Below are 26551 nucleotides of genomic sequence, written 5' to 3'. Positions count from 1 at the left end.
ACAACTTTTATGTCTATGGGGATGACCTTATTCATACACTATTATTTTAATGTTTCAAGAAATGTATCATATCTGCTCTAAAACAGTATTCTTTCCCTTAGGCCATGGGAAAACTCTGTGTGGTTTTTAATTGTTTTGAAGGTTTGGATTATCAGGTAAGGCATGTTATGTTCTTTATCTCAAATAACTTAGCAGGATAGTATTGCAAAGCAGAATAAATGTAATTCCCCGTGAAATGACAGTACAATAACAAAGTTCATCCGCTACTTACTGCAGGTATAAAGATAAGACTGCCAGTGCCATTTGCTCTTTTGGGTTTTTAATTCACCAACAGACTGGTGTTATAAATTGCTAAGGAATATATCTAAATAATAATGTAGAACATCTCTGTCAATATCCGAGCTTTTTAAGACTGTGTCTCACCTATTATAATTTAGCTTTCAAAAGAAAAAATATTTCATGTTTTTCCTGTTAGTTCTATCCTACAACTATAGTACATTTCTGTTTTGAAAACTATGATTATGATAATAATACAAGGTTTGTTGTTTTTTTTTAAGGAAAAGTGAATGCAGTTAAATTTAGAGATGGGATCAGGGAGCTGTGTGCAAGTCTAGATCCAGAATATGTTTAGATTAGGGTCAGAGAATACGTTTAATCTATTTGTCTGCTCCTTTGAGTAAATAAGATGATTTCTTTCTCTTTTTACTCTCACTCTCTTGTGCTTAAAGGACATTGCAGTTTTTCAAGAATCAGTATTACAAAAATCATCTAAAGCTTCAGCTATTAATACTAATTTCTGTTTGTTTTTTTTTCCCTTAAGATGGTAGGAAAATTCTTCTGTGGACTAGTTCAGTCTGGAACATGGTGTTGTTTTGATGAGTTCAATCGCATAGATATAGAAGTTCTGTCTGTAATTGCTTCACAAATTCAGACAATCAAGGCAGCAAAAGATAGTCATGTTATCAGGTATTTGTTTTCATTTCCTTGATTCTTTTGCAAGTAATAGTGCCTTATAGAACTGGCTATTTACTGCTTTAGCTCTAGAAAGGCACTTGAATTTCTTACACCTGTTCCACAGTATGGTTGATCCTGTGCTGATGATAACCAGATTTAAACATTCCTAGCAGGGTTAGGATGGTTTCTCTTAAGCAGTGTGGGCAAGGTTTGTTTTTTTGGTTTGCTAAGAACAATGTTACGATTGTGCCTCAAACTATTGTATAGTTTACCTTGAAGGAGTTAGTTTATATTATGATTGAGTGAGCAGAGAATGGGGCAGAGGGAAATCCTTGTATACGTTGTTCAGAGGACAAGTTCTGCTAGCAACAAACAGAAAACCTAAATATCTGTTTGGCTTCCCCACACTCCGAAAAAGGAAACAGAAAGCTAAATCATGCCCTCATCCCCTCCATAGGTACATAAAGGCCCTAAATGCACTCGAATCACTTAGGTTCTGCTACATGTGAGTGGGGAAGAGGAAACCATGGAGGGGTTGCACAAGAGGAGGACGCTGTACCCTCATTATAGCAGTGCTTGGTAGCAGCTCTCTCTGGAGCAGTGTGGAGGGGAGGATGTTTGAGCCAGGAGGGTAACGGGAGAGTTGTTGTGTGACCAGGTCCTTGACTGTAAATCCACTGACCAAAACGCTTATTGTATGTATGCATGAATGCAGAGGCTACAGCCATTACTATAGGTCATAGTCTGCAGTAATTGATGCACTGGCCTTTCCTTCCCTACAATGGAGGATTTTCACACTCACAGAGATTCTCTGTGAAAGGCCCATTTACTTGTGCTTTGCACTTTGTTCAAGATTTGTCCCAAAGTCATTCATCTTTGTCTTCCCTCTTTCCCTCATAATTTTGCTTTGTTTTTATGCATTTTAGGGCTTCTGTGTCTTTTTAATATTTGTATACACATTATACAGTAGTATTATCCAGTTAAAATTTGCAGAAAACATTTTTCTCCCCCCCCCCCTTTTTTTTTTTTTTTTTTGGTAAATGACTAATAATGTGCTTTATAACATAGATTTGTGCTGGAAGGAAAAGAAATCCGTATCAATACATCCTGTGGAATCTTTATTACCATGAATCCTGGGTAAGTGACAATAAAAGATAGACTTGTTTGAGAATGCCGAAGCATGAGCTTCAAAATTCCCCTTTGATGCCTCATACAGATTAAACTCTAGGCTGCTTTTTGACATTAGTTTATCTTCCAGATCAGTTAGAATATTTGGCTGTTTAGTAACTAAAGAGTTACTCTCTTTTTTTCTGTAACTTGTTCCAGGACCCAAAAGGAATGATGAGACTGTTTTTCCTAATTTATGGTCATCATCTGTCCCTTAAGGCTCGGCATGTTGCTTTCTAACATATTTGCTCAAAATGAAGAAACCAAATTATTTTTCCTATTTTTTTCAATATATTTTTTGTACTTTCTATGTCATGAATTCATCATTTCTTTCCTCCCCATTTCCCTCTCCCTCTTTATAGTCATAACATTTGTAACTTTTCCCCTGTCAAATGGGTTTATAGCTATAGAGTAGTATTTGCCTCCTCTGCTCTTCCCCTCTTATCAGGCTGTTGGCAAGTCATGTGATTCTTCCTTTATAAAATCTCTGAAAATCTGTTTTTTCTTCATCATCCTTACACCCTAGTCTGTGCGTTGGTAACCCCTTGTCTCAGCTACCGAAACCCCAGGGGTATTCAGTATGTAGGCTGTGGGCCAAATCTGGACTGCCAGATGCTTTTGAACAGAACCAGAAATATTTTTATTTATTTATCATTATTGTTGTTATTTTTATTATTTTCTCTGGAGTCTGGACCTTGACTATACCTTGACCATAAAAATTGGACCTTGACAAAAACGTAATTGACTTACTCCTGTTTACTCCATGGCCTCCCTGGCTTGTCCCCTTGCATCCCTGCAATCTATTCAAGACACTGCTGCCATAATTATCTTCCTCTCTGGCCACTATTGTTGACACTCCCATGTTTAAATCCCTGCATATTGGGTTCCAGTCATTTATCACCTGAAATCTGAGCTGCTTGTCCTCCATTTCAGCCTTCTGTGTCTGTACTTCTCAGATCTTATTTCTGCTTACCTCTCCTCTTATTGTCTGCTTTTCTCTCAAGTCACCTGCCTAGCTGCTGGTTTGGTGTTCTTCTCCAACTTCAGTCCTCCTTCCTTATTGTCACAGATCTGGCTGAGTTCCCGCTATTGGACACTCACTAGACTGCTGTGAGGAAACCTAAATGTTGAATCCAACTTGTCTTAAGCTTGCTGGGGCTGGACAGAGTTTAGTCCCTGTTGTGGCTTCGGGCACACACTCCCGGTGCAGACCTCAGGTCTGACTCACCTTTTGTCTATGGGGACCCTGAGGTCCCAGTTCCGTAGGCCCTGAAAATTTAGTGTCCCATTTCCCCCGTGCCTCTACAGCAGCTTTTGCAGATTCCCTAGAATGCCAGCAAAGGTGTGAGTCTTCTGGCTTAGTTTTCCTCTCAGGAGTACATGATAGTGAAAGCCAGCCAATAGATAGACTTTGCACAGGATTCATTACATATTTTCTCTTTACTTAGTAACATGAGAAATACACAGATCTATATAAAATAATTAACACACCTGTACACATATCTGTGCCTTAGCATCCTCTTCCGCTGGAGAGTTCTTTGGGCTTGTTTAGAAACCTACTGTCAGTATTTGTGCCATAAGTGCCCCCTTCCCCCAAAGCACAGCCACAGGTTATTGCCCAAAGGCTAATGCCCAGACACTTAATGGGTCATTGGACAGGATAGATGACAGGTGCCCCTCACAGGGCCCAGTAGTGGTAAGTCCGTAATGTTAAATGCCCTGCTAAGCCCAAACCAGTGCAGGAACTTGGGCCCAGTGAAACTTAGAAAGAAGACACAAAGGCTGGTAAACGACAAGGATCAGATGCAATTGTCTGCTACTCCTGTGGACAACAGCGACATAGATTTTGTGACTGCCCATCCATAGAGTGTAACTTTATTCACATGTGGACAAAAGAAAATAGGGCATAGAGAAAAGCCCTAGGAAAACTCACAATTCCAGTAGAGGCAAATGGCCAAAAAACACTGGCTCCTAATACTTGGGGTGTGACCAGAAAATTTTCTGGGAGCGGATAGTGGGAACAGTAGGGAACTTAGTGGCAGGGGGTGGGAATCCCCATTATACATCCATGGAGAATTTTTACAGTAACGCAGCATTACAGTAAAATTGGCTGCTGATGGGAACCAGGGAGAGATGAAGGTATGCGTGACCCCATTAACTCAGTAATATACTGTCTTGCACTGTTCAAGACCCTTTTTTGAGCAATGCAAGTTTATTAATTCGTTCACCATTTCATCAACGGAAAGTGGATATACACCAGCCTTTGTACACCTGAGCAGATTTACCAAGCACTTCAGGCAAACTCACTGGTAAAAGATAGAGTCAAACAATTTATTGACTGCAAAAGATAGATTTTAAATGATTATAAGTGATTATAAGTCAGAGTGGTTACCAAAAACAAAAGAAAATATAAGCATGCAGTCTAAACCTTAACCCTTATCACACTGGACAGTATTTAGATCAAGCAATGTTCTCACCCCACTGGATCTTACAGTCCTTAATACACAGGTTTGTCTCTTAAACCTGGGCCAGTCTCCTCCATTGAAATCTTCTTTCTTCTCAGTGTCCTTGTCGCTTGCAGCATAGGTGGGGGAAGGAGAAAAGGCAAAGCATCGGACCACTGTGTTCTGTTTTATACCCTTAGTTCATGTGCTTGGAGAACATAAGTCCAGACATGTCAGGTGGGCATTGCTGAGTCACCAGGCAAGATTGAGCAGTTCCCCGGATGAGGCCTTGTGCAAGCGAGTCATTGCATTGTAGCTCCCTTGCTGGACAATGGCTGTTGATGGTTGTTTGACACCTGCCTGGGCATTGGTTATCCCCCTGGTTATTGTCTTTGGGGAGCTAGGTATCTGGGCACTTCCCAAACCTACAGCATATTTTAGTGGCAATCATACAACACAATTCTCATAACTTCATATGCATTAATGATATATATATGTTTAGATGGAACAGTGGGTTTCAGCAGATCATAACCTTTGCCATGATACCTTACATGCTTTGTATGCGATATCACAATTATATGCAAATGATGAATATGGGAATTACAGGGCGCTCCCCTGGGGTGTAGAGTGTCACATTCCCCTTAGCTCAGGACCTCTAGGGAGACACCCCAAAAGAAGTATTAAGGGCTTTTACTCCTTTACGAGCCTCGCGCTACTCACCTCCCAGTTCACAAGGAAATAGACCTGGAAAGAGAAGTGACTAGAAAGGTGAGAGGTGAGTGACAATTCCATCTGGAGGCATAATGGAGACCACAGAGTCTGTAGTCAATCCAGGCAAGGCAGAAGATGCCAAGGAATGTTCTTCCATGAGTCCAGACGAGACACTCACCACTGCAACTGGACTCAGAGAGGCTCAGATTTCTGTGTGGAGCAAAGCAATGACATGAGACTTTGAGTCAGACCTTCGAACAAGTAGCAATGATCAATAAGGAGAGGATGTGGACCTCTTGAAGGCACAACAGTGCCCCCTCTTTGTCCTCAAGATGGACTGATTCTATCACATAGACCAAGACAAGAAGATGCAGGAGATCCATACACATTTACTAGTACCATGGTTATATCATTAGCTTCTTCATCTGCAATTCCTTGTGTGGGACACCTGGAGAAAGATAAGACTCAGTCTAGGTATCCTCAAAAAAGTTGGGAATGTTTGTACATCATGTACCAACTGCCAGTTTGTGTCCACTGACGGAGTCCCATGGGATCCAGTAGTATCCCTTCCCTTGATGGAGGCCCCCTTTGAACAAATAGGAGTCAACCAGATAAGCCCCCTAGAGAACAGTGCCTCTGTACAACAATTATATACTTATCATAGACTATGCCACCTGATACTTGGAAGCCATACCACTCTGATCCACAGACACCAAGACTATTGCTAACAAGCTGCAGAAGGTCTTCTCATGGGTAGGCATCCCCAAAGAGATCCCGATAGACCGGGAACTAATTTCATATTCTGGATGAAGAGAGAAGTCTGCATTGATATATTAAAAGTCAAAGCGCTGTGCACATCTGTGTACTATCCACAGACAGATGGCCTTTGTTAAAATGTTTAAACAGACATTAAAGAAAATACTCAAGAAATTCATCATCCAGGACCCTTGACAATGGGACCAACTACTCCCAGTCCTGCTCTTTGTCATCAGGGAAGTACCACAAGCCTCAACACGATTTTCTGCATTTGAACTGTTGTATGGACAAAAGCCAAGAGGCATAATAGACCTAGTGCAGGAGACATGGGAAAGCCAGGCTCCAAGATCCAAACACCTTGTACAATGTGTCTTAAAGTTATGTGAGAGACTGGGAACTGTGGGTCCCTACACTCAAAAAAAACAAAACAAAAACAAAAACAAAAAACCCCCACACCTTTGAAGAAGTGCAGGAATGGCAATGACAGTATTATAATAAAGGGGCTCAACCATACACCTTCCAGCTAGGTGACCAAATTCTGGTGCTTCTTCCAAACTCAGAATCAAAGTGGATAGCCAAGTGACAAGGACCTCATTAGGTAATGAAGACGGTAGGAAGCATGGAGTATTTAACAACCGGGGGCGGGGAAATGTCAGCAAATTTACCATATAAATGTGCAGAAGCCAGGGAAGGCCTCTTTGTCATGCTGTGCCCTGAGGACCCAAAACTAGGACCCCAAATTAATTAGTACCTGAAACAAACTTAGTGCCTCTCAGAGAGAACCTAAACTAGGAGCCAAAGGAGCAGACATCTCAACTGGTGGCCACATTTACAAAGGTGTTTTTAGCCCACCCCAGGAATATGTCCATTGCACACTATCTTTATTAATACTGAGCCCAGTAAAGTAATACAGAAGGGGCTCTGACCAGTCCCCAACAAACTGAGAGGAGAAGTTGAGAAAGAGTTCAAGGCCATGTTAGAACTTGGGATAACAGAGGAATCCCAAAGTGACTGGAGGAGTCCAGTTATGCTGGTCCCAAAGCCAGATGGCATTGTGTTTTTGTACAGACCTCAGAAAAGTGAGTGCAATTTCAAAATTTGATGCCCAGTTTCATAACGTGATGCCTACCCTATGCTTTGGGTGGATGAACTCTTAGACTGGTTAGGAGAAGCCCAGTGCATCACAACTCTGGATTTGGCAAAGGGGTACTAGTAAATTCCCTTAACACCTGACTTTCAAGAGAAGATGGCTTTTTCCACGCTACTGAGCTGATTCCATTTTAAAATGATGTCCTTCAAGTTGCATGGAGCAGTGGCTACTTTTCAACCGTTGATGGAGCGACTACTCCAACCTCATAATCAATATGTGGTGGCATTCCTCAGAAATGTAGTCATTTATAGGAAAGATTGGAATTCCCATCTGGACAAAGTATCCACTGTCCTTCAAGCACTGCGGGAAGCCAGGTTGATGGCCAACCTTGCCAAGTGCACAGAAAGTAAATGGGAAGTCCATTACTCGGGATACTTGGTCCGTGGCAGGTAAGACTGCCCCTTGTTGGATAAGATCCATGTGTTACAGGTCTACAAAACTTCCACCATTAAAATGCAAATATGGGCCTTCCTAGGATGCCAATCTGTGAAAGATACTTTCAAGACCTGAAAGACATATCCTGCAGACACCCAGTGTAGTATAGCCTGGACTTCAAGAAGTAATTTTGTCTTGAAAATAATTGCCTCCAAAATAGGTCAAGGAGCGGTCTCCATTCCCAGGAGGTACAGGAGAAGAACACTTGGTAGTGTACCTCAGCCAGAAGCTCATTTTTTTGAGAGGTATATTCGGTGATAGAGAAGGAATGTTTGGCTACCAAGTGGTTGATAGAGAACCTATAGTACTACTTCCTGGGGAACGAACTCACGTTGGTTAGCAATCATTCCCTGTTGTGCTGGCTGAATGTAATGAAATAGACCAGTGGTTCTCAAACTGTGGGTCGGGACCCCATTTTAATGGGGTCACCAGGGCTGGCTTAGACTTGCTGTGCCCAGAACCAAAGCCCACGGGTTACAGGCCCCCTGCCCACACACACATACACACTGGGGGCTCGGGCTGGCTCAGGCTTCAACCTCCCTCTTGGGGTCGTGTAGTAATTTTTATTGTCTGAAGGAGTTCACAGTACAATGAAGTTTGAGAACCCCTGAAATAGACAAACCCTAGGATCATGCAGTAGTATCTATTGTTGCAACCATAGGCCTTTTGGATACAAGCACCAGGCAGGAAAATTGCATCACAATACAGATTTTCTGTCAAGAGAAGTAGGCCTTGCGGATTCAGCCTTGAGAGGGAGGATTTGTGATGAGGTTTACAAATCCCATACAGAACATAGGCAGAAGAGAGAAGAAAAACTATGCTGATCACACCAATTATGGAGACAAGCACAGCTTGAACCAGTAAAGAAAACAAGCCCAGTTATAAAAGAAGAACAGAGAATAAGGGAGGCAGAAGGGCTTGGATGAGACAGGGTAAACAATCTAACATCAGGCTGTCTTTAGGGAACACCTGAGAAGTAGAGGAAGACTGCAAGCCCTGGAACATAAAAGCTGCGTGATTCATTTTATGTTAAATTGGTGGACTGGACTAATTGGACTTGAATAGAGAAAAGCCAGTTTGGCAAGAGCTGGACCACAAAGGAAAGGAAACTGCACACACAGCAGTTGACGCTGCCCCATTATATGTTTTCATTATGCTCACCTTTAGTTGTATAATTACATACCTTTTTTCCACATGATGCTTGCCTTATTTAGTGTACAAGATAGATGATATTCCAGGGATATTCAATATTTCTTTTTATCCTTATCATTCAACGTGTGGTCCCATACTATGGAAACCATTCAAATCCTGCAGTGACTATAGAATTATTAATCACTGAGGTGTCCAAAATTAATGGAGATTTTAATGGTTTTTTGCCTTAATCTCATTTCATTATTTGTGAAAACCCTTCTAATCTCTCAGAGATGTTGTTGAAGATAAATTCATCAATGTTTATTAGTTCAGATAAGCAATGATGAGAATGATAGAAAAGCCCAAAAAAAGATTAATAATTCTTTATTCATTGCAGGGTTTGGGTGACCTCCAGTAAATGAAGAATGGGCCCACGTGTTAAATAATGAGGATAAAAAGAAGTATTGAATATTTGCCTCATTTCCTGAACATTATTCATCTTATGCACTGAATGAAGCAGGGGTCCAGGGGAAAATACTATGTGATAATGTAATAAGACTGTCATAATGCCGTCATTTCTTTTCAGAAGTCTGTTTTTCTTGCTCCGTTACAAGCAGTCAGAAGAAATTATACATTTAAGAAGTACTGGTGATAAATGTTATATGTTCCTTGGGTGAAGGGAGAAGCATATGTCTGCGCCTTTGAAACCTGGCTGAGGGGACAGAAAAGGACTGGTAGTGAGAGACAAATGTACTTCTCTCTGCCTCCTATGCAACAGTATTCTTGTTTTAGCTGAGCCAAAAGGAACATTTTTCAGTCTCTGAATCATTAATTTTTGTGTTACTGAAAGTTAGTCCAGAATTACAGTATGGATTGAGTGAAGGGTCATGAATTAAAGATGGACAGCCATTCTCATCTCAATGTTCTGTCTTCAGAAAACACATTTGCTATTGATCCACATTTTGTTATGTGCATTCATCCCCATGTGTTTTGATGGCGCATGCTAACTCAGATTGGTCAGATTATTGTAGTAACAGCTGGAATGGGTGTTTTGTCCTGTATAGGTTTTATGGGCAGCCTGTTGTTATACTGCAAATACCATTTCTCTTTACAGCAAGATTCCTTGGTTTTATTGTTAAAGTGTAGGCATAAGAAAAGAAAAAATGTAAATGTTTACCATCTTTTCATGTACAGTGATTATGCTGATCCATAGAATAAAAGTTTAGGGATGTGTCTGCATATGAGATTTATGAATATAGCTCCTATATGCATTAATAGGAATTTTATATCAAATCCTGAGAGGTACTGAATGCCAGCTGAACACACACAATGAAGGCAAGAAGAGGTGCAGGTGTCTGAATCTGCATAAGTCTTACATTCTTCTAAAAGAGAATGGAAGCATATCTGTAGATAATTATCTCCTGCCTGTTTTTATACCAAAACTAATGATTGTGCATGCATGCATTTGTATTTATTCAAAACATCCAAACTTAAGGGAAATTGTTATAACCTGGCAATCCTAAAATAAATTATCTGCTGTGGACTAAATAAAATGTGTTGATGTAAGCAATAAAACTTCGCTGTTTAATTCCCTTAGGATAATACCAAAATATTTTATGTAATTAAAATATCTAAGTACTGTACCTATACTATAACTTTTTTGTGTTTCTTACTATTCTAACTCCCAGATAATTAATACAGATGTAACTTTTGAAGTCTTGAGTCATTTTCTTCTTCTTCACCAGCTACAAAGGCCGTGTAGAACTCCCAGACAATTTAAAATCTCTATTTCGACCTGTCTCAATGATGGTACCAGATTATCAACTCATTGCTGAAGTAATGTTATTTTCAGAAGGTTTCAAATCAGCAAAGTCACTCTCTGGGAAATTGGTCAATCTTTACCAGTTGGCTTGTAATCAGCTGTCACAACAGGTAAAATATAATTTTCAGAATTAGAGAGACAAGAGGTAATATCTTTTATTGGACCAGCTTCTGTTGGTTAGAGAGACAAGCTTTTGACTTACACAGAGCTCTTCTTCAGGTCTGGGAAACCTACTCAGAGTGACACAGTTAAATACAAGGTGGAACAGGTTGTTTAGCATAAGTAGTCAACACATATTTCAAGGAACCATTTGATGTGAAGTGGCCCATTAACACCCCTTCAGTCACTGGAGGGGATGGGGAACGGGAGGTGGAAAGGCAGCTGCGGGGCATTGTTAGTGCTTTATATAGTAAGTATATAGTTCCAGGGACAACTTTTGCCTTTGTCTGCATCCAAGCAATCCCACTGAGTTTCTTGTTCTCAAGTGCGTATGTCAATTTGTGTCTGATATTGTTTAAGAAATTATTATGTTCTTTTAGCCTTGTTAAGGAAATATATTTAATGTTTTCTAGGATCATTATGATTTTGGTATGAGAGCCATAAAGACAGTGTTATTGAGGGCTGGACAGAAGAAAAAAGAATTAAAAATACAGTGAGTAAGAGTCTAAATCTCTCCCACGCTATATTACTAAAATTTAGGTCTTTATTATGGTGTCTTAACAAGCAAAATAACACACAATCTCACAACTAAAATTTGAGCAGAGAATCTTTAACAAGAGTATTGACTTACACACTGACATCACCAGCCCAGTGGATTTTGGTATATCTCATCACAAGATGGAAGTTAGAGGACTGAGGAGCTCTGTTATAATCATTACCCTAAACAAACAAAAATGTAAAATTGCTTTAAAAATGTGCAAAAGACTTAATCGATGATAGTTACATTGAAGACTCCAGCTTTAAAAACAATCAAGATCAATATTAACTCCATTGGTAAAACCTTGATTTGGCATCACATACTGCTTGTGAGCGAGCACAGAGGTGCTGTCAAGGTTCCTCCCCCACTCTGAACTCTAGGGTACAGATGTGGGGACCTGCATGAAAAACCTCCTAAGCTTATCTTTACCAGCTTAGGTCAAAACTTCCCCAAGGTACAAAATATTCCACCCGTTGTCCTTGGACTGGCCGCTACCACCACCAAACTAATACTGGTTACTGGGGAAGAGCTGTTTGGACGCGTCCTTCCCCCCAAAATACTTCCCAAAACCTTGCACCCCACTTCCTGGACAAGGTTTGGTAAAAAGCCTCACCAATTTGCCTAGGTGACTACAGACCCAGACCCTTGGATCTTAAGAACAATGAACAATCCTCCCAACACTTGCACCCCCCCTTTCCTGGGAAATGTTGGATAAAAAGCCTCACCAATTTGCACAGACCCAAACCCTTGGATCTGAGAACAATCAAAAAGCGTTCAGTTTCTTACAAGAAGACTTTTAATAAAAATAGAAGTAAATAGAAATAAAGAAATCCCCCCTGTAAAATCAGGATGGTAGATATCTTACAGGGTAATTAGATTCAAAAACATAGAGAACCCCTCTAGGCAAAACCTTAAGTTACAAAAAAGATACACAGACAGAAATAGTTATTCTATTCAGCACAGTCCTTTTCTCAGCCATTTAAAGAAATCATAATCTAACACATACCTAGCTAGATTACTTACTAAAAGTTCTAAGATTCCATTCCTGGTCTATCCCCGGCAGAAACCAGCATATAGACAGACACAGACCCTTTGTTTCTCTCCCTCCTCCCAGCTTTTGAAAGTATCTTGTCCCCTCATTGGTCATTTTGGTCAGGTGCCAGCGAGGTTACCTTTAGCTTCTTAACCCTTTACAGGTGAGAGGAGCTTTCCCCTGGCCAGGAGGGATTTCAAAGGGGTTTACCCTTCCCTTTATATTTATGACAGGTGTAGTTAAACATATTTTGTATGTTGATACAAAGCCTTGGTAGTGATGCATCCTACTTTCAAACAGCTAGATTTTAAGTATTAAACTTCCAGAACAGTGAATTGCTGAACACCCTCAACTCCTGTTAGCATCAGCATGTGCTTGGTAGCACCTAGGTGTCCACAATGTCTTTTAGTTTTGGGTTTGTAAAAAGAATGTGGTGCATTTCTGTCCAGGAAGAGATAGCAGACAACCAGAAGCAGACATTATCTGTTGTACTTTACTTACCTTCACATGTTCAGAGTTACATCAGGGAGATAAAGAGCCAAATTCTTTCATGATATAACTTCACTAAAGATAATGAGGGTACACCATGGATGAATCTGGTCCAAAGTGTTCAGCAGCTGTTGTTATGCACATGTGGGAATTTACATATGTGTATATATTGTGACAGGGTCGGGCCAGATGGCTACAGGAGAGTAATAGAAGGCAGATATATTAGTCCCAGGCTAAGTAGGTCCCTTTTCCCTGGATAAGGTAACAGGGAAGGTTTTTTGAAACAGAAAAAAAGTTTATTGGTAACGCTTACAGAATTACCAAAGGAAACAAAACAACTATGCAACAAAACAACGCAATCAGAAGGTATAACACAGCAGCTTTCAGGAGGGAGAAGTGTTCAGGCTAGCCTGGGCCCAGAGCGGGGGGGCTTCCTCGACACTCGTGGTCTTCCACCCTCCTGAGTTACCTGGTGGCCTAGAGTGGGGGGGCTTCCTCGACACTCGTGGTCTTCCACCCCCTCGAGTTACCCAGTGCCGCGCCCAGTGTCACTGATCCTCCCCCTCCTGAGGGTGCCCGGTAAGATGGGCACGGCTGCGGGGTGGGCAGTTTAGGGGGGGGGTAGACACCCATGTATTATAGGACCCCTCCTAGATGACAGGAATGATGGTATCCACAGCGGCAACGGCTGGGGCTGGCGTCTCTCGCTCTTCCCCTCAATCAAAGGGTCAGACGGAGGGAACCAGAAGGGGTCACCGAGCAGAGAACCCCAGACAGCGCCCACCGCTCCTCGAAGGCTTCAAGGGAGTCGGTGGACGCCGCCCAGAGGAACTCCGCCCGGATACATGAGTGTACTGAGGATCGAAAAACGGCCCCACAATCGCAGGACGCTTCATGGGCCAACCTCCTCTCTCTGGTTTTATAAATGGCTGTTTTAGCCAAAGCTAGGAGGAGGTTGACCAGAAGATCCCGCGACTTTGTGGGGCCACGGATGGGAAGTGTATAGATAAAAACGTGGGGGGACAAATGAAGCCAGAAGCGTAATAAAATATTTGTGAGGAGCCGGAAAAGGGGCTGCAATCTGGCACACTCTAAATACACGTGCACCAGGGTTTCCCTCACATTACAAAAAGGACAAGTGTCCGGAATGGGGGTAAACCGTGTCAAAAACACGCCCGTGCTCACAGCTCCGTGAAGGAGCCGCCAACTGATGTCCCCGACGGGCCTTGGGACCAGGGTGGAATACAGGCTGGCCCACCAAGGTTGCTCGCCCTCCAAAGGTGGCAGGAGATCCCGCCACTTTGTATCGGGGCGGGACACCAGGGTGTGGGCGTGAAGGGTGTGAAGCGTAAGTGTATATAAGTATTTCCGTGAAGCAATTTGAAAGCTAACCGGCTGCAGTTCGTGCAGCCGGCTTGCAGTGAAAGGGTGAGGGGTGTGTTGGGATCTACGGGGTGGGGGCCCGATGGAAAGGTCCGGCGGGCCCGGGGTAAGGGATGGGCGGGGTGCGCCCTCGCACAAGGCTTGGCTAACATAAGCCCGAGCAGCGGGGGTCAAGGCGGCCTTCACCTCCTGAAGTACGCGCCGGGGGGTACGGAGGCTGGATAGCCCCATGCGCCGAGCGAGCATCAGGGGATCCAGCCAGTCTCTCCGGTCGTAGTCCAGGAGGTCTCCGACCCTCGTAACTTCCGCCAGGACCAACCTCTGGCGCACCGAGCGGGACTCCGCCACCTGTACACAGAGCTGGGGGTTGTGTAGCAGGGGCTCCGTGAGGAGATCTGCCCCCACGGTGGCCGCCACAGACCTGGTTGTTAGAAATAATTTCCAGGTCCGGAGGAGGTCTTGGTAGAAGGCCGGCAGCCCGGAGAGGTCTCGCGGAAAACCCCTCGGAGAAAGATAAAAGAGCTGCCGGTCATATCGAAGCCCTTGGAAACGGCGTAGGAAGGCGTGCGCCAGTATGCTCCATGCCGAACTACTTGCACTATAAAAGAGCCTCTGCAGGGCCTGGAGGCGGAAAACGCGGACCTGAGTGTACAGACACTTCAGGCCCTGCCCTCCGTCCTTCAGGGGTAGATGAAGAACTCCAACAGGGGCCCAGTGCATTCCTGACCAGAAGAACTCTAGAATCAATCTCCGGAGGTGGGTCAGGAAACCCGGGGCCGGGGCCAGGGTGTTGAGCCGGTACCAGAGCGTGGACAGGACTAGTTGGTTAAGCACCAGTGCTCTCCCTCGGAGGGAGAGACATCGGAGAAGCCTCATCCATCTCCGGATCCGCTCTATCACCCCGCCCTCTAAATTCTGCCAGTTCTCCGGCGGGGAAGGATGCGTGGCGGAAAGGTAAACGCCGAGATAGAGCAGTGGACCCGCACTCCACCGGATGGTCTGAAGTGCGGGTGGGAGGGAGCTCACCTGCCGCCAGTCCCCCACCGCCAAGCCAGAGCTCTTGACCCAGTTGACTCGGGCGGAGGAGGCTGCCGAATAGATGGCTTGGCATGCCTCCACTCGCGCCAAGTCGCCCGGGTCCTGGACCACGAGGAGTACGTCATCGGCGTACGCCGACAGGACCAGCCGCAGCTCCGGCTCCCGCAGCACCAACCCTGTCATTCTCCTGTGGAGGAGACAGAGGAAAGGCTCGATCGCCAGAGCATACAACTGGCCCGAGAGGGGGCACCCCTGCCGCACTCCTCGCCCGAAGCTGACCGGTTCAGTCAGGGTCCAGTTGAGCCTAACCAAACACTCCGCGGAGGCATACAGCACCCGGAGAAAACTCACAAACTGAGGTCCAAATCCAAACGCCTGCAGAGTGCTCAGGAGGTACCCATGGTCTACTCTATCGAACGCCTTCTCCTGATCAAGAGACAGGAGGGCGAACGATAGATCATCTCTCCGCCCGAGTTCCAAAAGGTCTCGGACGAGAAAGAGGTTGTCGAAAATGCTGCGACCCGGGACAGTATAGGTCTGGTCTGGGTGGACCACGTCCGCCATCACGGACCCTAGCCGCAGCGAGATTGCTTTCGCTACGATTTTGTAATCCGTGCTAAGGAGTGAGACGGGACGCCAGTTTCGTAGATCGCGGAGGTCCCCCTTCTTCGGCAGCAAAGCGAGCACCGCTCGCCTGCATGACAGAGGGAGGACCCCGCTCTGCAAAGACTCAGCCCAGACGGTGACTAGGTCTGGGCCGAGAATGTCCCAGAACGCGCGGTAAAACTCCACGGTCAGCCCGTCCATGCCCGGAGATTTATTGGTGGGCATGCGACGGAGGGCTTCCGAGAACTCGGCCAGGGTGAGAGGCAGCTCTAGTCGGTCTCGGTCGCCCACGCTGACCGTGGGGAGTTCCTCCCAGAGCACCTCGCAAGCGTCAGGATCGGTCGGGTCCGGGGAGAAAAGACTTGTGTAGAAGTCACGGGCCCTCCCACACATCTCCTCCGGACCCGTGAGGGGGGTGCCGTCTTCCGCAAGAAGGCAGGTGACGTGTTTCTTGGCCCCCCTCGTTTTCTCCAGGGCATAGAAGAAGCGGGAGCCGCGGTCCATCTCCCGAAGGAGGCGGATGCGGGATCGAACGAAGGCACCTCGGGCCCGGTGGTCCTCCAGGGCCCGGAGCTCCTCCCGCTTCTCCCGGCACGCTCCGCAGAGGGACGGGTCCTCGGGATCGGCGGCCAGGCGCCTCTCCATCTCTAAGACCTCCCGTTCCAGCTGCTTTATTGCCGCATTTCGCCGTCGGCTGGTGCCCCGAGTGTAGTCACGGCAGAAGAGCTTGGCGCGCACCTTCCCGAGATCCCACCATCGCCGCACCGAGGGAAAGGCACGCCACTGCTCTCGCCAGGCCAGCCAAAACTCCCGGAAGGACATCACAAAGCTCTCGTCCTCCAACAGGCTGTTATTAAAGTGCCAATAGGCCGGCCCCGGTCTCTCTGCACGGAGGGAAACCGTTACAGCGACTAAATGATGATCGGAGAATGGGGCCGGCCGAATGGCGGAGGAGTGGGCCTGTGAAAAATGGAAACGGGATAAATAAATACGGTCCAACCGAGAGTGGTGTGACCAATGGGCCTCCACCCGGACAAAGGTGAACGTGGAGGTGTCATCTGGGTGATGGTCGTGCCAGACGTCCACTAGGGAGTGATGGTCGACTATCCCTTGGAGAATATTCGCGGCGGCCGGACTCGGTTCGGCCCCTGAGCGGTCCCGTTCCTCGAGGGTGGTGTTAAAGTCCCCTCCCAGGACCAGGCACTCATGCGAATCCAGGGTGCCGAGAAAGTCGGACACCTGCTGATAAAATTGTGGCCGCCTAGAGCTCATTTGCGGGGCATAGATATTAACAAGATTAACCACGAGCCCCTCCATATGGACTCGAAGGTGCAGCACGTGGCCCGGCATGGCCTCATTGACCCCTAGCACCTCAGGCCGTAGGTTGGGGGAGAATAGGGTTGCCACTCCAGCCTGCCAGGTCGCAAAGTGGCTAAAGTATACCCCGTCCCCGCACTCCAGCCGCCACCTGTCTTCGGCGGCCGGGTCTGTATGGGTCTCCTGCAGGAAAACTACAGAGTACCTCCCCTCCCGAAGGTAAGAGAGCACCTGGGACCTGCGGAGAGCCATCCTACAGCCCCTGGTATTCAGGGTCGCAATAATAAGAGGCGTCATATGGAGGGCTGGGGGGGTGGGGGTCTCGTATTGGCGGGGGGGTTCAGGGCCCCCGGCGGGTTGCGCAGCAACCCATGACCCATCCCGTGGGTGAGGAGATCGCTTCGGAAGCTGCGGGCTCGCTCGTAGGCCGCAGCACCGCGCTTTCCTTGCCCCCTGCCCTCCTTTATAAGGGCCTTTGTGGCCTGGAGGAGTTGATCAAAGTCCCCCCATAGCCGAAGAGCCAGCTGTGCCCTATTGCGGGCGCCACGGGAGTGCTCTAGGAACTTCCGTAGCGCATGCCGCAGCTCATGGGGGGGTGGGGTTACAATTCCCGAGGTATTCCCTGATGGGCCTCTTAATACAGCCTCGTGGTCCGCTAAGGCAGGTAGACAGGGTGCGGACCACCGACGGGGCGTCTGACAGGCTGGGGTTATTAAATTAATTTCACGCCTTGGGGTGGAGGGGGATGGCAGGGGAAAAATTGCCACTCCTAACGGGTCGCGACTAGAAAGTGCAAAGACTGCTCCCTGGGGGGAGTCTGCAAAAGGCGGAAAGGAAGTAACCACAGGGGCGGCATTAACATTGCAGGAGGAGGGACCTTGGGCAGGGGCAGGGGTGGGGGCAGGGGCAGGGGTAAGGCTCTGGGGTGCAGGAGGCGAGCAGCTAAAGGAAAGTGCCTCCTGAGCAGAGTCAAGGGTTAAGGGGGAAGGGGAAGGGCTCCCAATAATGCCAGGTGCTGGCTCCATGGTGGTTTTAGCGGTCACGGCATCAGGTGGTGGACCGCCTTCTGCAGGGTGCTCACCCGGGAAGGCAAATAGGGGGAGGGAGCATGGGGAAAGGGAGGCTGGGGTAAGGCTGCCCAGCTCGAGGCCAGCCGGCAGCAAATCATCCCCTCCCTGGGTGACCGGGGTCAAATCTAGGGCCTCAATCTCCGCATACACGGAGGAGAGGCCAACTCCTGCCACCCCGGGGGCCTCTCCTCTAGGGCCCGCCTCAACGGCTGCCTCAGGGTCCACGGGGGGTTCGGGTAGCGTCCAGGCAGAAGGGGTGTCCTCAGAAGTCTCGGAGGGGAGGGTCTCCCGTGGAGGGGGGGTTCTGCCCTCCAATGCCAGTCCGTCTTCCCCCCCCGACACCGGCGGATGGATCTCGCTCGCGGCCGTGGCGGGAGGCTCGATAGCAGTGCCTCCTTTCCTGGTCTTCCGGGGGGCTTCCGCGTCGGGTGGATGCAGCGGAGCTCGAGCCTTCCGCTTGCCTCGCTTCCCCTGGACTAGGGTCCAGCCCTCCATAGCATCATCTGGGGGCTGGTTAGCAGGGGTCGTGTCGGGGGGCGGAGGCGATGGTTTAGGGGTTCGGGGAGGTAGCGGTGGGGCAACATGAGGGACGGGGGCTTCTCCTTGGGGAGGGCCCTCTCTTATACCCGATAATATCCTTGCCACACCCTCCTCCATGGGCTCTATTGGGGTGGTACTAGCAAGGGTGGAAACCCCTTGCTCGCCCGGGCATTGTAGGGAAGGTATCTCTTGGGCCCGGACGGGAGCAGCGATGGGTCGAGTAGGAGGAGGGTTGGTTTCTGGTACTGGGCAGCCAGGGGCGTCGGCAGCGACGGGGCCGATGTCCTGCCGGGTCTCGGGGGTTTCGGGTGCCCCTCCCCCCCGAGCCAAAGGGCAGTCTCTGCGGACGTGCCCCGCTGAGCGGCAGAGGTAGCACCGGGCCTCTCCGGTAGAATAAAAGACCCGATAGCGGGCTCCCTCGTAGGGGACTAGAAAGGACCCCTCAAGCGCCTCTCCGTCACGCGCCCCTGCCGGTGGTAGAAGCTGCACTTGCCGGCGGAACGAAAAAATGTGACGGAGGGTGGGGTCCTTGCAGCCCAACGGGAGAGGGCTGATGACAGAAACAAGTTTCCCCAGGGTGGAAAGAGCGGGTAACAGGGCAGCATTGGGTAAGAAGGGAGGAACGGAGGTAAGGACGAGGCGAACGCCCAGGTCTTCTAACGGTTCTAGGGGGACAAACACCCCCCCTACCGTCAGGCCCCTCTCCACCGCCTCCTGGGCGGCATCCTCCGAGGCTAAGAAGAAAACGACCTTCCCATACATCTTGGAGGCCGCCACAATAGCCGTGGGTCCTACCACCTTCGCCAACGCCTGCACGTATGTCTCCACGTGGGGCGAGGCGGGCACCAGGAGGCAACGAACGCCGTGCTTCCTGGTCAAGGCGGGGAAAGGGCCTCGGCCGCTGGTGATGGAGGCGGGGGGGGCGAGATGAGGAGGCGGCAGGCAGTGGGAAGCCCGCTGCCGCCCGGGCATACGTCCTGGGGGCCGGGGGAGGGACAATCGCAGAGCTGGTGGAGGGAAACGCTGGGAGGGGCGCCACGGTTGATGACGAGGCCGCAGCGGTGGGGGCAGCCCCTGCCATGGAGGGCTCAGTGGTTTTAGCGGGGCCCTTTCCTTTCCACCCACCCCGGCCCTTCTGGCGAACCAGGGGGGGTTTCCTAGAATCTGAGGGGGTGGTGGGTGCAGCAGCAGCAGCAATCACCCTGGTGCCTCCTGCTACCGGTGCCCCAGCAGGGGGGGTGGTAAATACCTTAACAATAGTAGTAGGGGGGGACCCTTGGGGGTTGGGCAGGGGTGGTGGTGGGGAAGGGACAACTAATTTTATTAAAGCAGTCTCGCCTCTCTCGTTCCCCGCCATTGTGAGCAGGGAGAGACGGAGACACCGGAAGAAGGAGGGGGGAGGGAAAAAGGCGGAATAGCCCCTCCTTCCGCTGGCTGCGGACGGGAAGGGAAAAAATGCCGAGGGAGGGGGGCTGGGAGGATGGGGGGAACAAAATCGGGGTCCAATAAAAGGGGCAAGTTGTGGGATAAGCAATCCGGGGGGGGGGGGTGCAGACCCACACACGTTTGTCCAAAGAGTCTCGGTTGGTCGGTTGTTAGGTCCGGTCCGGAAGGCAAAGTTCAAAGCAAACAGCTGGATCCGAAGGGAGATGGCAGATTGCCAGCAGGGACAGACTGCGGGGGGGCCGTGACAGTTGTAATAATGATGGGGGGGTAGGGGCACCGATGGATCGGGGGTGGGGGTCTCCACGCCACACCCCCTGTGCCGCCACAAACGCAAGTAATCACAGTCAAACTCCCCCTCACGAGAGTATAATTCAGAAAGTTACTCAATCTCACGGTCTCCGTCACGATGATTTATATTATTTCGTCTGTCTGATGGAATCTCCGTCTCCGGCTGTGTTGGCTGTGTTCCAAGTCCTCCGGTATGTTAAGAATGTTGTAAGATCCGGGCTGCTGGCAAAACGGCTGGGTCTGGGGGTTTCCACTCCCCCCCCCCGGACAGCAAAATCAGCAATCTTCCCCCCCCTCCTCCGGGGGCTCAGCTGAGGCAAATAGCTGCGCCCGAAAGCAGGCGTGGGGGGGGATGGCCGGCGAAGGACGTAGACGGAAAAAAAACACAAAAAATGAAAAGAAAAATCAAAAAAGCGTCTGGCCCGGTCGGGGGGGGACTAAGGCAGGTGCAAAAAGTAAGAAAAATCCGGGCCAGGGGGCTTTAGGAAAGAATAGAAAGCAGATAGCTGAGGAGCAAGCAAAAGACGTTCCGTTTCCTAACAGGGAAGGTTCCAGAACAATCAGGAACCTTCTGGAGACAATTAAGACAGGCTGATTAGAACACCTGCAGCCAGTCAAGAAGCTGCTAGAATCAATTAAGGCAGGCTAATCAGGGCACCTGGGTTTTAAAAAGGAGTTCACTTTAGTTTGTGGTGTGCGTGTGAGGAGCTGAGAGCAAGAGGCACTAGGAGCTGAGAGTGAGAACATGGACTGTTGGAGGACTGAGGTGTACAAGCATTATCAGACACCAGGAGGAAGGTCCTGTGGTGGGGATAAAGAAGGTGTTTGGAGGAGGCCATGGGGAAGTAGTCCAGGGAGTTGTAGCTGTCACACAGCTGTTCCAGGAGGCACTCTAGACAGCTGCATTCCACAGGGCCCTGGGCTGGAACCCGGAGTAGAGGGCAAGCCCAGGTTCCCACCAAATCCTCCCAACTCCTGGTCAGACACAGGAGGAGTCAGTCTGGACTGTGGGTTCAGAAAAACGGCCAAGCTGAGGGCTGCCGTGAAGCTCCAAGGCAAGCAAATCCACCAATAAGCACAAGATCCACCAAGGTAGAGGAGGAACTTTGTCACAATATATAAATAGTATAGACAAACCCATTTCCTGTATGGCTTGTGTTATCACTTAATTTATATAGAAAGTATATTTCCAAACATTTTCTAGGCTTCACTCCCTCTGTTTGCACCTGCTGTTTTCATTCTCTTGTTCAAATAGGCCAATATTTTCCCACTCCCAACTGCTAACTTCTCATCTCCTCCAAAACCCTTGGCTATACCCACTCTTCCAACTGGTGACAGGTTTCAGAGTGGTAGCCATGTTAGTCTGTATCAGCAAAAACAATGAGGAGTCCTTGTGGCACCTTAGAGACCAACAAATTTATTGGGGCATAAGCTTTTGTGGGCTAAAACCCATTTCATCAGATGGATAGAGTGGAAAAGCCAGTAGCAGGTATATATACACAGTACATGAAAAGATGGGACTTGCCTTACCAAGTGGGGGGCAGTGCTAATGAGGCAATTCAATTAACAGTAGAATACCAAAGAAGGAAAAATCACTTTTGTAGTGGTAATGAGGGTGGCCCATTTCAAACAGTTGACAAGAAGGTGTGAGTAACGGGGAAATTAGTGTGGGGAAATCAGTTTTTGTAATGACCCATCCACTCCCAGTCTTTATTCAGGCCTAATTTGATGGTGTCCAGTTTGCAAATTAATTCTAGTTCTGCAGTTTCTCGTTGGAGTCTGTTTTAAAAGTTTTTTTGTTGAAGAGTTGCCACTTTTAAGTCTTTTATTGAGTGACTGGGGAGATTGAAGTGCTCTCCTACTGCTTTTTGAATGTTATAATTCCTGATGTCAGATTTGTGTCCATTTATTCTTTGTGTAGAGACTGTCCAGTTTGGCCAGTGTACATGGCAGAGGGACATTGCTGGCACATGATGGCATATATCACAGACTTAAAAGGTCCCAGTCATTGGAGCACTCATTCACAAATTTGCATATCTTGACAGAGCCAATCCTCCCTTTTACCAGGACCTATGTAAAGTAAATTGCTTAACACTGGGTTTCTTATTTCCCCAAATGAATTTATCCTGAATTACCATTTGATCTAAGAGATTTCCTGGGCCTGAAACTTGAACTGTTTGGAAAAAGAAGTGATTTGGGGGTAAGACATTCATTTTAACTACTGCAGTTTTGCCAAACCTGAAATTTCATGTTCTTCTTCAAGTGATGTCCCTGTGACTGCTCCACTGTAAGTGCGGCAGTGCCCCTGGCACGTGGGATTGGAGATCTTCATCAGCAGTGCCTGTCGGACCATACATGCGCACCTCCTCCCTTTTGTGCAGTGAGTGGTACATATATATAGTGCTGTGCAGTCTGACTCCTCCCAGTTCCTTTTCTACCACTTTTAGTCTGAGATGGAATCCAGAGCAGAGCCCGCTTTTTCCTGTTCCCTCAGTAGCTAGTGCCCTACCTGTTAGTTGTAGTGTAGTTAGTATTTTTTCTTCTCCTTTTCTTCTTAAAAAAATTTTTTTTCTTAACTTTATCTTTACAGTTATTTCATAGCTTAGGTTTCATTTTCCCCCTGCTTCCCGCCCATACCCATTGGGAAGCCTCCCCTCTTCCAGTCATTCCCACCATCTTTCAGAATGGTAGCCAAGGAGTCTGATGGCACCTTAAAGAGCCACCGGACTCCCCACCATATTTGACATCCCACCAGTTTGGTGACCAACTAACTCCGTTTCTTCCATCATGGAAACTCATCACCTTGGACAAGTGGGTTCTAGAGATAATCAAGGAAGGATACTCCATTCCTTTCCTATCTTGCCTCACCATCTCTCCTCCCTGTCCCTCTTCCGGGACCCCTCTCATGAACCCATTCTATAGGGAGAAATAAGTCATCTTCTGCAGTTGGGAGCCATAGAACTGGTTTCTTTCCAAAACAGGGGACAGGGTTTCTACTCCCATTATTTCCTCATCCAGAAGAAATCCAGTGATGGGTGACCCATCCTGGAGCTTCGCAATCTAAATAAGTTTGTCAAACTGCAACACTTCAGGGTGGTTATCCTCTCCAGTGTTATCCCAGCAATTGAACAGGGGGCCGGGTTCTCAGCCCTCAACAGCCAAGACACACATTTCCATATCACAATACATCCTGCCCACAGATGATTTCTCTGATTCGTCATGGGTGACAATCACTGTCAGTACACGATACTGTGTTTTGGACTATTGAGAGACCCTCAGGTGTTCTCCAAGGTCCTGGTGGTAGTTGCTGCCTGTCTAAGGAAACAAGGCATTGCCATCTTTCCATACTTGGACAATTGTCTCCTCAAGGCCCAATCCGAGCAGTCCGTGTAACGATGGACCTGTTTATGAAGCTAGGCCTTCTCATAAACCTAGAAAAGTCTACTCTAATTCCGGGTACAACACCTGGAATTCATCGGCGCACAATTGGATGCCATACAAGCCAGAGCCTTCCTACCACCTCACAGATTCTCCGCTATACTAGATCTGATATCCAATGTATAGGTCTGCCCCAGACATAGGCGTTGATTCCGTGGCTGCTGCAGGGCTGGAGCACCCATGGGGAAAAATTAGCAGATGCTCTGCCCTCACTGGCAGCCAAGCTCTCCCCGTCCGCACTTCTCCCTGTCCCCACTCCTCCACCTCCCAGCGCTTCCCGCCCGCTGCCTAACAGCTGTTTGGCGGTGCTTAGGACTTTCCGGTGGGGAGGGGGGGAGGAGCAGGGACGTGGCATGCTCAGAGAAGGAGGTGGAGAGAGGCAGGGCAAGGGTGGGGACTTGGGGGAAGAGGGTGGAATGGGGGCGGGGGTGGGGTGGGAAAAGGCAGAGTGGGGCGTGGACTTTGGGGAAGGGGTGGAATGGGGGTGGGGCAAGGGCAGTGCAGGGGTAGGAAGAGGCAGGGCAGGGGTGGGACCAGGAGCTTGGGGTTGGGAGGGGTCAAGCACCCACCGGGCAGAGGGGAAGTCAGTGTCTATGGCTCCAGATCTCTGCCAGAATGTGCCTGCAACTTCTAGGCCACATGGCAGCAGCCACTTTCGTGATCAGACACAAAAGACTATACATGTGGTGTCTTCAGGCGTGGCTCCATACAGTATCTCTTCCCCACAAACACAGCTTCCACAAACTTTTATCCATGCCGATGAGACTCAAGGACTCACTACTTTGGTGTACGCAGCCCAACAATGTCTGTGTCGGAGTTCCTTTCCTCTAACCACCACCGACCATGATTCTAACAACTGATGCCTCCCTAATCGGTTGGGGAGCACATCTCCACAATCACATAGTGAGGGCAGTTGGTCGTTAACTGAATCTACTCTACACATCAACCTTCTTGAACTACGAGCGGTGCACAAAGCCTGCCACGTTTCCTCCCTCTCCTCCAAACATCACACCATCAGAGTCATGATGGATAGTCTTGCCCGCAGAGCAAGATCCCATTCTTTATGTTCGGAGGCACTCAAAGTGTGGAACAGGTGTATCCAACATAACATCACCATTTCAGCAGCGTACCTCCCTGGACACCATGAATGCATTGAGCAGGAGATTCTCCCATGATTACGAGTGGGAACTGGACATGCAAGCCTGTGAGCCCATCTTCAACCAATGGGGATGTCTTACATAGATCTGTTTGCTACTCTGCAAAATACTCATTGCCCTCAATTCTATTCCAAAGCAGGACTGGAACACAGATTATTGGGAGACACATTCCTTATCACATGGTATGTATCACTCCTCTATGCCTTCCTTCCTTTGGCCCTCCTATTCTTTTTACTTTGCAAAATACAGGAGGACTGAGCTCCCATCATTCTTAGAGGTCCAACATGGCCATAACAGGTCTAGTATACTTACCTCCTTCACATATAGTATGTCAGCCGATCTCTCTCCGTCCAACACCACAGTCCTTCCACAAGACGCATCCTCCGTCCCAATCCACAGATGCTCCACCTCAAGTCCTGGCTCCTACGTGGTTCTGGAATTCGGAAATAAGCTGTTTGTGTGCAGTCAAACAGATACTTTTTAATAGCAGGCATGATATAATTAGATGCACGTACATTTACAAATGGACTAGATTTCAATGCTGGTGTGCCTCCCACCAAGTTGACGCAGCACTTGCTCAGCTACCACTTATCCTGGACTACATGTTATACCTTAAACAATCAGGATTATCTACCAGCTCTGTTCAGGTTAACATGGTGGCAATCACTACTTTTCACTGCCACATAGATGGCTATTCCACCTTCACAAACCCGCTCACAAAACGCTTTCTGGAGGGTCTCCAAAATCTTTATTCCCACATACGAGACCTGACCCCTGCCTGAGACCTCATCCTCATCCTATGTTCTCTGACTAGACCCTCATTTGAACCAATGGCGACCTGTTCTTACCTGCATCTATCAATGAAAATGTCCTTTCTTGTCGCCATCATTGCTGCCCGATGAGTGGGCAAAATCACGGTCCTTATGGCATATCCACCATACACACTGTTGCACAAAGACAAAGTTACCCTATGCCCACATTCAAGATTACTGCCTAAGGTTCCGTCATCTTTCCACCTCAAACAACTAATACACCTTCCTTGCTTCTTCCCAAAGTGTCGTCATAACCAACAGAAGGCAGCTCTACATACCCTAGACGTAAGACAAGCATTAGTGTTTTATTTGGACAGGACTAAACATTTCCAAAAATCACCATGATTATTCTTCTCAACCACCAAAAGATCCAAGACACAGCCATCTCTTAACAATGCCTTTCCAAGTGGATCTCACAGTGTATACATTTATTTTACGAACTCCACCACAGACAACCTCCTACCACAATTACAACACGTTCCACACGTTCATTTTCCACATTGATAGCTTTTCTGAATAATGTCCGCATTGGTGACATTTGTAAAGCTGCCACATGGGTATCAACAGACAGTTTCACCCAGCACTACTCTATTACGCACAGTGGCGCAGCAGACACTCTCCTAGGACATGCTGTCCTATCATAGGCAATACATGTCGCTCCGAAGCC

At 47.9% G+C, this 26551-nt stretch overlaps 1 protein-coding gene across 1 annotated transcript in view; it reads left to right on the top strand.

The window, feature by feature from the left end:
• The window catches only part of DNAH14 (dynein axonemal heavy chain 14), a 454489-nt gene that overhangs the window by 171358 nt on the left and 256580 nt on the right, over window positions 1–26551 (top strand). Inside the window, 6 exon segments of the mRNA XM_073336702.1 lie at window positions 102–155; window positions 821–966; window positions 2023–2091; window positions 10494–10680; window positions 11143–11222; window positions 14906–14928. Coding sequence (XP_073192803.1) covers window positions 102–155; window positions 821–966; window positions 2023–2091; window positions 10494–10680; window positions 11143–11222; window positions 14906–14928 — 559 coding nt within the window.

The sequence above is a fragment of the Lepidochelys kempii genome, chromosome 3 (genome assembly GCF_965140265.1).
Source record: "Lepidochelys kempii isolate rLepKem1 chromosome 3, rLepKem1.hap2, whole genome shotgun sequence".
Taxonomy (NCBI): domain Eukaryota; kingdom Metazoa; phylum Chordata; order Testudines; family Cheloniidae; genus Lepidochelys; species Lepidochelys kempii.
This window is presented reverse-complemented; position numbering and strand designations above follow the sequence as displayed.